The following is a 15,242-nucleotide window of genomic DNA, read 5'->3' as shown; positions in this document are numbered from 1 at the left end:
TATCTGACATGAACACATGTACTCACTTGATTCTGCAAACACATGTGACTGATGTTATACACCTGAGTAGTCACATTGTGTGTTTATGACTGCAGCCTAAGTTTGGAATTCAACCTGATGCAGAGAGGCAAGGCTTGTGCTGGAATTGTGCAAAGGAGAAAGACTGGCTGCACAGGGTGAATTCATGTACCTTGTGCACCTTTTCATAGATTTCAGAGTTTAAGGCCAGATGGGACTATTAGATCATCTACTCTGCCCTGTACATCACAGGCTAGTAAATTTCACGCTATTACTCCTATACTGAGCCCAGTTACTTGGGTTTAAATTGTTGTGTGCCACAAGCAGAAAACAGGAGAGACTGAGGTGCCAGCAACACCTTGAGGCCCCTGAAATGGAGGGGAATTGATTAGGTGAGATTTGCCCAGATGATCTTAGCAGGTGATTCGTGCTCCATGCTGCAAAGGAAGGTGAAAACCTGCTAGGTCTCTGCCAATATGATTTGGAGGGAAATTCCTTTTCAATCCCAATGTGGAGATCAGTTGTATCTTGTGCATGTGAACAAGATATACCAGTCAAGCTTCTAAGAAAGAGGATTTTCTGTGCTGCTTCAGAGTATTAGTTCACCCTGTCTGGTGTCCTATCTCCAGCTGTGGCCACTGCCTGATTTTTCCGAGGAAGGTGACTGCCCCCTACTCCCATCCCAAATACATCTGGCCAATTGTGCTTTGGGTGAAAATATTCTTCCTGACCCCTGCAGGTGACTGACTGAATCCCTGAAGCATGATATTTGTTCATACTCATTATCTTGAAGCAGAACTGCAAGTGTTTTGAGCATGGTGAGGGTAATGCAGAGCTTCCTGTTCTCTCCAAGGCCCATGAAGGGAACAAATAAACATCAGGATTCACAGACTCTCATGCCAGAAGAGACCACTATGACCATCCTATGTTCCATGTGACTTCCTGCACACACAGGCAGAATTTTTCCCAGAAGCTGAATTAAAGAATATCTTTTAGAAAGATATTTAATCTCATTTTGAAGAGTCCAAACAATGATGGTGAATTCACCATCACCCAGGTAAGATGTTCGAAGTTTAATCATCATCCCTGCTAGGAAATTGCATCTTATTTCAAAGTTGACTTCCAGCCACTGGATTTTGTTATATCTTTGTCACCAAGAATAAAAATCCCTTCCATCGGATATCTTTTCCACATCTAAGTCTCTGTACACAATGCTCAAGTTACCGCTCAAACTCCTCTTTGATAAACTGAATAGATCGAGCTCCTTAAGCCTCACATTGTAAGTCTTAGAGTAACGGCCGTGTTAGTCTGTATTTGCAAAAAGAAAAGGAGTACTTGTGGCACCTTAGAGACTAACCAATTTATCTGAGCATAAGCTTTCGTAAGCAACAGCTCACTTCATCGGATGAATACTTTCCACAGTATGCATCCGATGAAGTGAGCTGTAGCTCACGAAAGCTTATGCTCAAATAAATTGGTTAGTCTCTAAGGTGCCACAAGTACTCCTTTTCTTATTGTAAGACTTGTTTTCCAGCCTCAGAACATTTCTGAACTCTATTCAGTATGAATTCTTTCTATGCCATGAATGATACGAATGAACTTTATGAGGGCAGCCTGGTGGAAGGTAGGGGAGGGGCTCTAGGATCTGTGTTTATGAAGATCTCATTATTCTATCACACTGCATAAGTGATGCAAAAGGACTGTGGCCAGTATTCCAACTGATGGCCTGGTCCCAGGTAGGATTGAAGATTTCAGTGCTCCAACCCTACAACTCAGCACCAACATAAAGCTTGAATAAACGATTGGTGTCATACATGTATAACAGACTGGATTCTGAATGCCGTTTGGATGTGTAAAGAAATAAAAGTGAGAATTTGCATATTTTTTTTACCTTGGTATATTCTCATCCACCGTTGCACAGCCATACAGAAACACAATAACCCCTACAATGGAAGCAGGAATGAGCATTTCAGTATAAACTCCCAGCCAGGCAAAATACAGTCCAATCTTCTCTCCAAAGTATTTTCTGAAATACATTGGGGGAAAAAAAAACAGTGAAATGTTTACTATAGCTTAAAATATACCATGGCTAAAATTATGAATCACAGCAGTATTAAGCTTGAAGGGGAAAGTAAACTCTTGACTAACTGGAATGCATTTCCCCTAGGAGGATTCCTTTTTGCATGCCCCTTGGAATGAATCCAGTGATGGAGGAACCAAGAAAGTCAGTTAGCTCTACTAGCCAAACTCTTTTGCTCTTGTGTGTGTCTAAACAGATATATTTAGATTTACCATGATCAAATCTCCCTAAACAAAATTTTTTCCCTTTTCTTTATTGAAATTACTCCATGGACTCTGAATCTCAACTATGACAAACAAAACTCGTCCTCAATAAAAAGAAAAAAAAATCAAAATCTTATATTCTTTTGTGCACCTTAAATTCCCATTGTGGTAAGCTGGACTTTTGAATGTATTGGGAATGCATGGTCAACCTGAGAGAGAGTAAAGTGGGAATTTAGGAAAAGAAAGCCTTGTCCCCGTTCCCATTGGAACTTTAATTTAAACTTAACTGCAAGCTCAAATGCATCTTCTGGTTTAAGTCACTTGAAAGGGCTGATGTAACTAAACTAAATGTCTGTTTCCCATCTGGACCCATCACTTTCTGGTTTTCAAGCTTTGTCAGTCTGTCTAATGGTCTATAGTCACTGTAATAACTAAGCACAAATATCTAGGTATTATCAATATCCTGCCACAGTGCCTCTATGGAGCAGGGGCGGCAAGTTATATGGGCCCGGGGTGCCCAGACTCCAGCAATATTCAGGGCCCAGCTCCACCAATATTTGGGGCCGGTCTCTCTCCCAGCCGAGCCTGCTGCCCCCATGTACCTCCCCTGAATCTCCCCTGGCCCCCACTTTCTGCCACCGTGTTTCTCCCCCGGGCCCCAAAGTGTCCCTGTCTCAAGCGGGTGGCTGCCCCCTGCAACTCCATGCTGTGCTGGGCTCTGCTGGTTCCCAGCATCAACTGTTGCTGCAGTGTCCTAATGCCCCTATCCACTAGCACCAGGGAAGGTTGACCCTGCCCTTCCCTTCCACTTCGGACCCTTCCCTTTTCCAGCGGGACCCTCCCCCCGGCCTGCAGTCACTGCTCCTGCCCCACACTGGGCAAGGGGCAGTCCCATCCCCCACCCGCAGTGAGGCTACAGTGAGGGGCAGCAGCAGGAGAGGAGGTGCACATGTGATGGCAGCCCCCCCCCAGCCCACCGGAGGGCAGGCGAGGGGGCTTCCTGGACCTGAGAGGGGCCCTAGGGCCATGTGCAGTGACAGTGGTGCGAGGTGAGTGTGCTACCGGGAGGGAGGGGAGGCCCCTCCCCTGGAGCTTGCTGCTGCTGGCAGGGAGAGGGTTGGGGGGGGGAGTCCTCTCTGGCCCCAGCCCTGGGGCAGCCTGCCTGCACCCCAAACACTTATCCCCAGCCCTGCCCCATCCCAGAGCCCTCACCCCCCCACACACCCAACCCTCTGCCCTAGCCCTGAGCCCCTCCCACACCCCAAACCCCTCATTCCCAGCCCCAGCCAGAGCCCTCATCCCCCTGCACCCTAACCCTCTGCCCCATCCCTGAGTCCCCTCCTGCATTGTGAACCCCTCATCCCCAGCCCCACCCCACAGCCCTCACCCCTGCACCCCAACCCTCTGCCTGAGCCCCTCCCACACCCCAAACCCCTCTTTACCAGCCCCATGCCAGAGGCCTCACATTTTTACGTTATTTTAAAAAATATATATCAGCTTACAAGACAGGTGTGTGTGTGTGTGGCGGGGCGGGGGGGACTTGGACCTGTTCTGGGCACCACCAAAAATTATGCAAACCTGCCGCCCCTGCTACGGAGGGAAGGTAGCTTTATGTTCTAGCCAGGGAATCAGCACGTATACTGGGTGCCCCGGCCCTGACCCATCCCTAGCAAGTTCTGCCCACCCCCCCAGGCTCTCTCTCTGAGCTGCATCAAGGGCTCTAAGCCTATAGAAGGTTTGTGTCTTTCTTTATCATCCCCCAGGGAGGACTTTCCACTGCCAGGGATCCTGAGCCTGGGAAACCAGTAGAATCCAGGGAGAGAATCAGGCCCTATATCTGTATCTGTGAACTTCATGAGGGCAGTCTGGTGGAAGGTAGGGGAAGGGCTCCAGGATCTGTGTTTATGAAGATCTAATGATTCTATCACACTGCATAAAACTTTATGAAACTTCTAAAATTCTGCCTGGAAACAGGACATTTAGAATTCTCCTTACCTCACTAGGTCAATTGGCTGGTATTTATAAAAGACTCCATAGCTTGCCCATTCCTCACACAGGAGCTATAAAATAAATCACAAATGAAAGCTAAAATAAGGCAACACGTAAATGAGCTGTTTCTCCTTTTGTTCCAAGTTACTGCACAGTTCGTGTTGTGCTCTGGTGTCGCTCTTCTTGTGGTTGCACATACCTCAATCGACCAATACATGCATCTGCATTAAGTATGAAAAACAAGTTTGATGGTTTGGCACACTGCATGCTACAATGATGAATTCTACTGCATTAAAAGCTCTCCAACAACAGGACTAATGGATAGATGTAAGGGGGATTTTATGATTTGTTGCAAGTCATACATCAGTCAAGTCTTTAGCAGAATGGATGTGGGTGTGAAGGATGGTTGTTCTTGGAGTTATTAGACAGAGAGAGACACACACAGACACTAAACTGGAATAAACTAGTTTGCTGTTGCTGCACTAATATTTTGCATCTGTAGAGAGGAAATGTACTGAAGTGTCCAAGAAACTGCATTTAAGATCTTAAGAAGAACACAATGGTCTTCACTCATTACTTTCAGTCAGGATTTGGGCCAAAGAAAATAAAGGTCACCATTAATGGCTCACAAAATGAAATTAAATACTCACAAAACTAGGTTAATCTGAAAGCACTCAATTTATTACATAATTTACATTGTAAACAAGACTACACTTCTGAGATTTGATTCTTCCTGACCCAGTCCAATTCTGAAGAGAGAACAAGGAGTTATTAAACTGGCTCCTTGACATCCTTCTTGCCATTCAGCACATTTTATATCTTGCCACAGAATATTAGTTTTGGTACAAAAATCTCATTGATTTCTGTGAAAGTTCTTCACACAGAACCAGGAAAAATAAAGCCCTAGATTCCCATGATCTACCTGCGAATTCCAGTACAATGAGAAATTCCAGTACAGTGCGAATTCCAGTACAGTGAGAAAACCTGGATTTGTGCTGGAAATGGCTTTTAGATAAGCTATTACCAGCAGGACAGTGGGGTGGGAGGAGGTATTGTTTCATATTCTCTGTGTATATATAAAGTCTGCTGCAGTTTCCACGGTATGCATCTGATGAAGTGAGCTGTAGCTCACGAAAGCTCATGCTCAAATAAATTCGTTAGTCTCTAAGGTGCCACAAGTACCCCTTTTCTTTTTGCGAATACAGACTAACACGGCTGTTACTCTGAAACCAGTACAATGATAATCTCTCTATTTAGTTTTTTTTCTTTAGTTTGATATATTAGTATAAACAATATAACAATGATTAATCCCTACAAGCAATAGCAATGAATAGGTCTGTTTGTTCTCATGGTCACCACTGTCTTCATTCAATCATTTGACAATAGTAAAACCTCTAAAATTTAAATGCATGAGTTGGTTGCTATCAATATGTTTCTTTAACTGTAATCTTTGGTAAGAAAAAACCCAAAACACATGAAATGTAGCACAGAGAATCAGAATCAGATTAATTTAATCAGCAAGTACATTCAAATTCTGAAATACCAGGATTCATTTAAAAGTTGCTTCTAATTGCATCTTTTCCCCCTTTGTTTCTAGTTTAATTTTAACCAATTTGGCATTCCATCTATCATCACAGGGGTCACTTGCACCTTAGTTCTAGACATGAGGAAGCAAGCAAGTGAGCTGCATGCTCACTTATTTCCCACTACCAGAGCATGCAGTAGGTGACTGGGCATGGAGATGGGCATAGCCTGCACCCCATCATCCCTACTTCTGGCTGGAATGGGGGTATAGGCCAACAGCAAATTACGAACCTAACCTGCAGCACAGGGATAGCTGGGCAGGATTTAATTTGGAGGTGTGCCTCTGTGTGTCAATGCCAGCCATGGCTATCCACTTGCGTGGTGCAGTGTATGCGTCACTTTTACCTAAAGCTAGGCTTAAAGTCAAACCCTCTCTCTGAATTAACAATTAAAAAACAGTAAGTGGAATATTAAATAGCCCAGGTGGAGCTGAGAATGGGGATGTGAATACTGGCCTATTTACAAAACCAAAGAGTGTGATATTTTTCTTTAGAGTTTTATTTAAACTGATTCATAGAAGCAAAATAATTAAATCATAAAAACTAGCATTGCCTAATTGTTAAATAATTAATTAAATAAAAGGCTTCTAACTCGTAGACACAAGGAGTTCTAAATTAATTACCCTTAGGTGCAGATAAACCAATTTCAGATATTTTGTTCATATAAGAATAGCTAACAACAGGCTGATGTTTCCTAAAGTCATTAGCTTATTTGAATCACGATGTGGTGAAACCTGACATCTCAGCAGTTTACAATTCTACCATGAAATAAAATAAAATTAAATAAAAAAACCCAAAAGCCTCATTGGCCTCTGATTTCGGGGGCCCGATCTCAGATGCCTTTTGTCTGATTTTCAGACTGCTGACCACCTGCACTTCCCACTGACTTCATTTGGAGTTGTGGGTATGCACCAATTCTGAAAGTCAGCCCCAAGAAGTCTCAAGTTTAGAAACCCAATAACTGAAGCCCCCAAACTTTGTGTCCTCTTTTGAAAACTTTGGTCTTAAGCTTTTTGTCTCAGTTTTTCTGTCTGCAAAATGGAAACCCCTTTTCTTGGAAGCATTATGAGAATTAAGTTGATTATACTTACAGAACACTATATATGTACCAAATATTATCTTGTGCAATTGTCCTTCCATAGTTTATTATGCCTATCTTATGACCTTCCTTCTCATTCCCACTTTCTTGTTTTTTCTATAAAAATATTATATATTTAAAAATGGAAAACAGAAGATCTGATGAAATTCTCTCTCTCTCTCTCTCTTAACACGGTGTCTTGAAACACAGTCAGTCTGAAGCACCCTGCATCAGGAGAGTAACAACATCCTTTAAGTCATGAACTTGGCTAAACTGGAACTAAGTGAGATCCAATACTGCCAGTAGGGCCCATTTGGGAGATGAACTGTAGCACTCCTTAGCACAGGCTGGGACTTAAAGAATAAAAATTTGCCCTTAACTTAGTTACATACAGCAAAACCTTGTTTGAAACCAGGCAATCTTTTTTTGCCCAATAAATTCTAAGTATCAAAATGGTTACTTTTGAGATTATTTTCCTCAGGGTCAGGTTCTGATTCCCTTACTCATGCATAGCACTCATGCAGTATAGCTGGGAGTGATTTACATATGTATGTGTGAGCAGGCCAGGAGTGGTTGCTCTCACAGCAAAGCAGTGTAAAAGGCACCCCAGGTTGGAGAATTGAGGGGACACAGCTGTCCATCAGTCCAGATTGTACTTAATGTCACAGCAACCTTAAGAGAAATTAGAATGTAAATGTTGACATTTTTCCTATGATGATGTGAAATGCACCATTATTACATGGGGTAATTTATACACATCCATGTTGGAGTAAAATTAACATTTAGAAATACTTCTGCTATATGGCACTGATTGCCTTTCCACGATATTTTCTGGGAAATCTTGGCAAATGTCCAGTTCCCGACAGGTGACTTGTGAGGCTAACACTCTTGAGAACTTGCTGAATCACATATATCAACTTACTTTTCTGTCATTGAGCTCAACATTTTCACCTTCGTAGTCACCCTTTAAAGAAAGAAAAATGGCATCATCCAACAAGTCACACCCAGAGCCGTTATGCGGCTCACATACCATGTATCCCACTCACGTAATGCATCAAAAACAGAAAGGCAATTTGTAAAATAATGCTGTATTATATGGGGTCATTTCTCATGGCACACTTTGTCTTCTGTCATCGAGCACATGAAGAAAAAGTAATAAAGTCGGTCACAGGGTAAAAAGCAATGAATAAGTAATAAAGGCAGCCTAAAAATGTTAAGGGAAGAATGTGATTAGAGATAGGCCCACATTTGAGTGATATTTGGGGTTTAGTTCATCCATTATAAAAAGAGGAGACCAGCTTAGAAGGCTGACCCATATCCAAATTGTCCCAAAGCTCAGGGATGATTAAATCTGGGGCTTTGATTTGGGGTCATTTCTAAATATGATAAGGAATACAATTATGGAACAAATAAAATATACATATCAGTGGCTATCAGTAGCTGTCTACATGTCTAATAAAGCACAGCAGAGCATTAGCATGTACATGAAGTAGAATTTATTTAATCTTTTTTGAATGCTAAATGGTATCTCTATAGCAGATGCTTGTGATAAATGCCAGATAGACAAAAGGCCGGATTCTGATCTCATTCACACCAATGTAAACCAGTGATAAACCCATTCAAGTCAATGAAGTTACATGAGTTTTAAACCCCCTGCAAGTGAGAGGAGTATGAGGTTCAAAGGGCCTTTTCCACCACTGCGTTACTTCAGCTTCACATCACGATCCTTTATACACTCACAGAACAGGTGCAGCAGGGGCATCAAACACTGCTCTGTAGACATTCATGAAGCCTCTATAGGAAGGGACCATCTGTAAATGTTTCAACACCAGCCACTTCTCAGTCTCTTGGGTAAGGGTGTCAATTAATGCTAACTGTGGTGCACCCATCAGTCCACTTTGGCATGGATAGTGACCCCCAACTCATTTTATAAGACCATCAAGTCAGAGGATGAAATCTTTGGGTCACTACCAACCTGATACAGATCCACACCAGTACACCTGTGGTAAAAGACTCCATATAAATTTCCTTACTGTCTGATCCTACCAATCTCTACTGGCACTGTACATTAAAGTATTTGGACACTTCCCCAATGGCAACCCATTATACATACAATCACTGACATTTGCTATTTATATAGGGGGATGCCAGGGGATTTAGACCAGGAAATTAGTCACTTGGAGTACAGATATGAATACATTTCCTCACCATAGTGCCAGAGTCCTTGGGAGCAGAAGGTCAAAAAGTAGCAAAAGTATTTAATTTGCCAAGACACATTAATAACTCCACTAACTTTATATTAAAGTAGCATTTTTGATGACCAAGGGAACTAACTTGGCAGGTATTATTAAAAGCCAACACAGCTGACAGGTAAAGACTGTACAAGTTGTGAAAACTCATTATAAAAGCGGAGTAGGAAATTAAGCTTGTGAAACACTAAAGATGTTTGGGATGATGCCATTAATACATAACACACTAAGGATTTTTTGGTGTCAGATTGTAGAAATGTAAAATATATTCCAAGATCACTTACATCATGCAAAGGATATGCAGCACTGTAAACTCCATTGGCAAGCAGACTGGTGATTCCTTGGAAGACAAAGGCATAATAGCAATGTACAATTTTAAATTTGTACAGTCTCAAGTTAACATCCAACATTTCTGAAGAATTCCCTCAAAATAGTACTCATTTGGTTAGCTAATAAATCTTCTGCCATTTAATTCCTCTCTATATAGTTTCATTTTCATTCATACTGATCATTAAGCAGGATTCATTTTACAAAATGGAAAACTGCAGAGAGTAAGAGGAAGTCATATGTTTGAGAATGAAGAATTAGGAGACAATGACTTGAAACCAGTCATTACAATAAATGACATTCTCTGAAAAGTCAGTCTGATTTGAAGAGCAAGGCTGCAGATTTTAAAGCAAAAGGCTGGATCATAAGAAGAATATGGCTGGATTGATTGTGTAAGGGAACATACATACTAGGGTTGCCAACAGTTCCTTATTACAAGAGACGTCCCTTATTTTTAAATCTCTGTACAAGAAGGTCGGGAGTTTCCGAGTGCTGCAAAAAGCAGCAAGAAATACCCCAGGCAAATGTAGGTGAGTACTACTAATGATTAGTATTACTAGTATCAGGAGGAGGGGCGGGGAAGGGGTGCTAAGAAAACAGTCCCTTATTTTTGAAATACAAAGTTGGCAACCCTAATACATAGGCATTCATCATACACTCAGAGTTTTTGAGATTGGTTAGCAAAGTTGTAAGGAAAGCCTTTGCAAAGACCTTGGCATAATACTTACCATATTTACCACATTTCCATCTTTTATTTAAAAGTGTAGTTTCCGTCTTTCTTCCCTCTCCTGTCCCTGTTTACACATTTGTCTATTAGTTACATGCATGAGCCTTAAAGCAATTAATGCTGCATCTATAATGTGTGTGGGGTGAGAGAGCTCTGTGGAGTTTATTCTCTGCCTTGTGGAGAGTGATCTCATTCTTTAACTTTGGGATTAATTAAGAGAAGTGAGGACATAACAGGAGAAGTTATACATATGATTAGAATTGTGCAATGGGAGAAGAATGCACTTAGAAATCTCATCTTGCTACAGAATTCCAAAGACTGCTTAGCAGGACACAGATCCTTGGAGGCTACGGTATATAATTTCGAGATACTGTAAGTTTTATTACAGCTGTTGGCATTAATATAGCTACTGCCAAATATGGAGTTTCTACAAGTCTTTGAATGGGTATCGTTACCCACTGAAGATATGTTTGGTGACTCTGCTACCTAATCTTGAATGATGACTTTTAAGATCACGTCCTCAGTTGGAGTAAATTGACATTGTTCCATTGATTGTAACAGAGCTAAGTTGATTATCACCAGATCAAAATTGGGCCAATGTGTATAATAAGAGTTTAAGAATATTACAAAGAGAAAACAAAAAACCTGACATATTGTGGTGTGTTCTAGCTAGACAATTGTTTACTGATCCCTCACTGACATAACAGCATGGGTCCGGATGTAGAGAAATATAGGGTATGTCTACACCAGTGGTTCTCAAACAATGGGGTAGGTCTCCCAAGGAAAGCATGGGAATGTGCCAAGGGAGGCACGGACTGTGGGGGGGTTTTTTGGTTTTTTTTTTTTTTTTTAAGAGCTTTGGCTGTCAGCCCCGGTGGCTGGGGCTCATGCAGAAGGTCCGTGCACGCCTGGGAGACAGGGATAAAGGGTACAGCTGGAGCCATACCACGTAGGCTCGGCTCTCCTTCTCCCCCACCCCCATCCATCACCTGGAGGTGGCGGGGCTCTGGCTCTCAGCCCCAAGGTGGCAGCAGCAGCACAGAAGTAAGGGTGGCAACGGGGCGCTAAGTTCAGTGTGAAAAGTGATATTGATGAGTGTTATTTTTCACATGGTCTCTCTTTCTTCTATACTGCTGCTGGCATAGTGCTGCCTTCAGAGCTGGGTGAACAGCCAGCAGCCACTACTCTCTGCTCTGCCTTCAGTGCTGGGTGGTGGTATATATACTTGGGGGGAGGGGGAAATAAATGACTACAGACAAAAAGAAGGGGGCCTGATCAAATAAGTTTGAGAACCACCGGTCTACGCTATCATGTAGGTATGGCCTCTGACACATGCCCGAACCCCCTTACCATCCATGGACATGGATATGCTCTTCAATGTAGATACACCCTAAGAGCATGAACCAATGAAGGGTGTGTTTTTTGGTACTCTGGACATTTTTACAAGCTCATTGAGGCCCTGATCCTACAAGGCATTAAGTGACTGCTGGAGGAGTTGCTGAGTGTCCTCAACCCTCAAGAGGTGCTCAGCACCTTTCAAGGCCATACTTTAAAAAAAAAAAAAATCCTACCAAGACTGCACAGTTATCAAGCAGTAAGAATTACCTGCAGGTTTCATACTACCTTCAGTTAGAAATAGGTAGCAGGCTGGTAATGCGCAGCTCTAGTGATTGCACTGCTGAGGATTTGAGCACCCCACCTACTACATATGGACATGAAAAGTTTTGGACTACAATTCGCAGTTTCACAAGTATGCACTAATAAACAGCAAAAGACTAGCGTGTTCACTGGGCAGCTTTGTTATTTCTACTTGGCAGCAAAGTTCAGAGGAAAGCACTTCCAAAATATCCCAGTGTTACTCGTATTTGTTCAAATCTGTTCCAAAACTTTCTTTGATTATATAATGACTGAACATACAAGGTCAGATGGAACCACACTGATTTACACCCACTGATTACGTGGCCCAATCACCTCTTTATATCATGCACTGTGTGTGGTTTTTCCATGCTCACGTCTGGTGAAGGCGGAAGAAGCAGGGGGACCCAAAAACATAACGTCTTTTTCCTCATTCAAGTAACTGTTAATGTGGTTCCTGTTTCTGACCAGGAAAGCAAGAAAGCAGCCAACTCTAGGACAAGATTCACACTGAGCTGTGGGACTTTCCCCCTGCCACTGTGAAAGTTTGTCATTTCGGCTGTGAAACCGATCCAACAGGAGCTTTGAGAAAAGGAGGCCACTCCTGCATTTGGATTTTCCACGTTACAGGAACAGTGCCTGGTTGCACCCAAAGTAATCTTAAGGCATATAAGGATTCGCCACCTGTACACTGTAGGTTATGTCTTAAATTGCAAAGTCAGAGTATACAAAGCACATCTGGCTTAATCATCCCTCCATTATTAGATGGATTTCTTAACAGCATTTTTGTCACTATTTTGTCAGAGCTACCTGTAATTCATACTTGTATTTAACTACCTGTGGACAAATGAATGTTTTAACAGTTTCCAGTTTTTCCATTTGATTTTTGTCTTCCGTGGGATATCAGGTGTGGAGATGACTGGACTTGAGGAAATTTAGTTTTTGCCACACATGATTTGGTTTATTATGAGCTATTTATTCACTTCAGTGCCATAGTTTAGTGGATCCCTGCATATCATAATCAGTGTTAAAGAGACTATAAAACAGCTGAAGAGGGGATACATGGTCAGTAGGTCTTTATCAGGGTGACCTGATTTTTATTTCTTCCTGTTAATGAATTTAACAGTTGGATCAGTTCTGAAGGCTAAAATCCCACATCCATCGGCAGCAGTAGTGTAAGTTTCTCCTCCACTTTGTCACTGAACTGGAGAGACTATGTCTACTTCTAGTGATGAGGGATTAATCTAGTCCCCATGCCTACTCCCATACATGGCCTCTCTGCTGAGTTAGTGAAGAATGCCAACAAGTGCCAATTATGGGAGAGTTTTGAAGACTTGTCAACTGAGACCATTTCACACAAGCCCTTAAAGAGATATCAAATGATAACAATTTTAGGTGACTATTGAAACAGACTGGATTTATGTGGCTGGATCTAGACTGTGATCCTTAAGCTGCTGAAGTCCATGGCAATACTCTCATTGACTTTAATGTGGATAGGATTGAACCCCTAGTGGTCAAGAAATGACCACACATTATTAGTTCTTGGGCCATATCTTAGTGTTTTATACTGCCATTCAGTCCCTTTGTGAATGACCTCTTTGTGCCTGAAAATATTAGTCTTGCTTTACAATTTGCTTAAAGATCTGACCATAAAATTGGTTTACAGCAATGAATCTACATCTTTACAGATGAAAAATGTTCCTGACTAAACATAAATCAAAAACACAATAACTAAACTAAATGAACTTAAATCAAAACATGGAGGATAAAAACAAAACAAATGAACAAACCATCCCTTCAGTTGCAAATTTGCAAACATTTGTGACACCTGAAAATTATGCTGATCTCAAACCTACGTAAAGTTCCTTACCCATGCTGTACTTGGCTTTGGTACATGTTGTTCTTTTCAATATTTCATAAACCTATATTTGCAAGATGGAAGAAAAGAAAGAGTTACTTGAGATACTGCCAGTGGACATCAACATGTTCTGTGCAAACAAATCTTTTTCAGAGAACAACCGAAATAAAAGTTATTGGCACAATTGAGCTGTTGATCACAGCTAGTAAATCAATGTTCTCTATTAAAAGCTTGATGTTATTATGTTTTAAAGAATGTGGTTATTTTCATATACACTTTCTGTAGAAAGGGGGAAGAAAAGCTTGATGACTAAACTGCCAGTTAGTAAGATATGCGATTTTTATTTGTTTGAGGAGGAGTGTGTTAGCTTTAACTGTTCACTATGATAGTGATGCTATTCATAGGCGCCATAGGAAACACATAGATCCCAGATTAAAGACCTTTTCCTACAAGCATCTTGTATGTTGCTAAACTGGCATATAGCGCTAGATCCTCAGCTGGTGGAAACTGACGTAACTTCATTGACTAAAATGGTACTGTGAATATTTTACTACCTGGGGATCTGGCCCATTAGATCTAGGCAAAGCTCCAAGTACTCACCATTTTGTCAAACACTGAGTTACACAATAAAATAACTCGACTCTAAAATTTCCGAGGCATAATGACTTCAGTGCCGAAAATGGCATTTATTTATTATTTAATTTATTGTCAAACATGTTTGTATGTTCCACCAGGCAGCCTGAGTGGCTGAATAATCACCCCTGTAGCAAAGAGATGTGCTCTCATGCAATGAAGCAAATATTGGGCTGGAGGGAGGCTAGGGGAAATTCTTTTATAATTAAAAATGAATGAAATAATAAATAAACCCTGTGAGGGAAAGCACTCTACTCCCCTTTGCCCTGTCTGGTCACAAAGTGGTTTCTTCAGGATGCTGGCCTGCTCTATCTCCTCTACACCTTGTCCCAGCCAAGGGCAACATCATGCAATTTCCTTTCCCTCTTGAATTGAGTGGGCAGGTGGATATATGGGACATTCCTCGCTTCTTTCAAGGCAGGCGATAACCGAGGGTGCTGTTGCTCTTCTTACAGATATTCTAGAGGGCCAATTAATGTTTATAACTTGCTAGTGCAGCCACATCTATAAGTTAGTGCTTTGAGAGAGTGCACCAGTTTCAGAAGTGCAATATGGACTCTACCACACAGACCTTGATGAAGCCAAAATAATCTTTGAGGTCTATTTAGTAAAGAATTTACATGCTAAGGATGCCCAAGTATATTCTGGCATTGTAAATTATATGCCTATTCATATAACATTCAAAGGGTTAATTTTGGATGTCTTTGCTTTTATCTTATGAGGTACGTATATGATTCATCACCACAGAATATGAGTGCCTCATAATCATGGATGGATTTTATCCTTGCAACATTGAAGTGAGGTAAGAAAATATTATCCTCATTTTACAGATGGAGAACTGAGACACAGAGTAGACTAAGTG

At 41.5% G+C, this 15,242-nt stretch overlaps 1 protein-coding gene across 6 annotated transcripts in view; it reads right to left on the bottom strand.

Annotated features, from left to right (window-relative positions):
• The window catches only part of ANO1 (anoctamin 1), a 116,499-nt gene that overhangs the window by 39,974 nt on the left and 61,283 nt on the right, over nucleotides 1-15,242 (bottom strand). For 4 of the 6 annotated variants that reach the window (XM_077820153.1, XM_077820154.1, XM_077820156.1 and 1 more), the window contains 5 exons: nucleotides 13,760-13,811; nucleotides 9,485-9,540; nucleotides 7,874-7,915; nucleotides 4,297-4,361; nucleotides 1,910-2,044 (listed from right to left, as the gene is read on the bottom strand). In XM_077820153.1, the coding sequence (XP_077676279.1) occupies nucleotides 1,910-2,044; nucleotides 4,297-4,361; nucleotides 7,874-7,915; nucleotides 9,485-9,540; nucleotides 13,760-13,811 (350 nt within the window). Of the gene's footprint in view, nucleotides 1-1,909; nucleotides 2,045-4,296; nucleotides 4,362-7,873; nucleotides 7,916-9,484; nucleotides 9,541-10,255; nucleotides 10,322-13,759; nucleotides 13,812-15,242 lie in introns of all 6 variants that reach the window. The other 2 variants (XM_077820152.1, XM_077820155.1) reach the window with 1 other exon arrangement.

Source organism: Eretmochelys imbricata, chromosome 6 (genome assembly GCF_965152235.1).
Source record: "Eretmochelys imbricata isolate rEreImb1 chromosome 6, rEreImb1.hap1, whole genome shotgun sequence".
Classification (NCBI taxonomy): Eukaryota; Metazoa; Chordata; order Testudines; family Cheloniidae; genus Eretmochelys; species Eretmochelys imbricata.
This window is presented reverse-complemented; position numbering and strand designations above follow the sequence as displayed.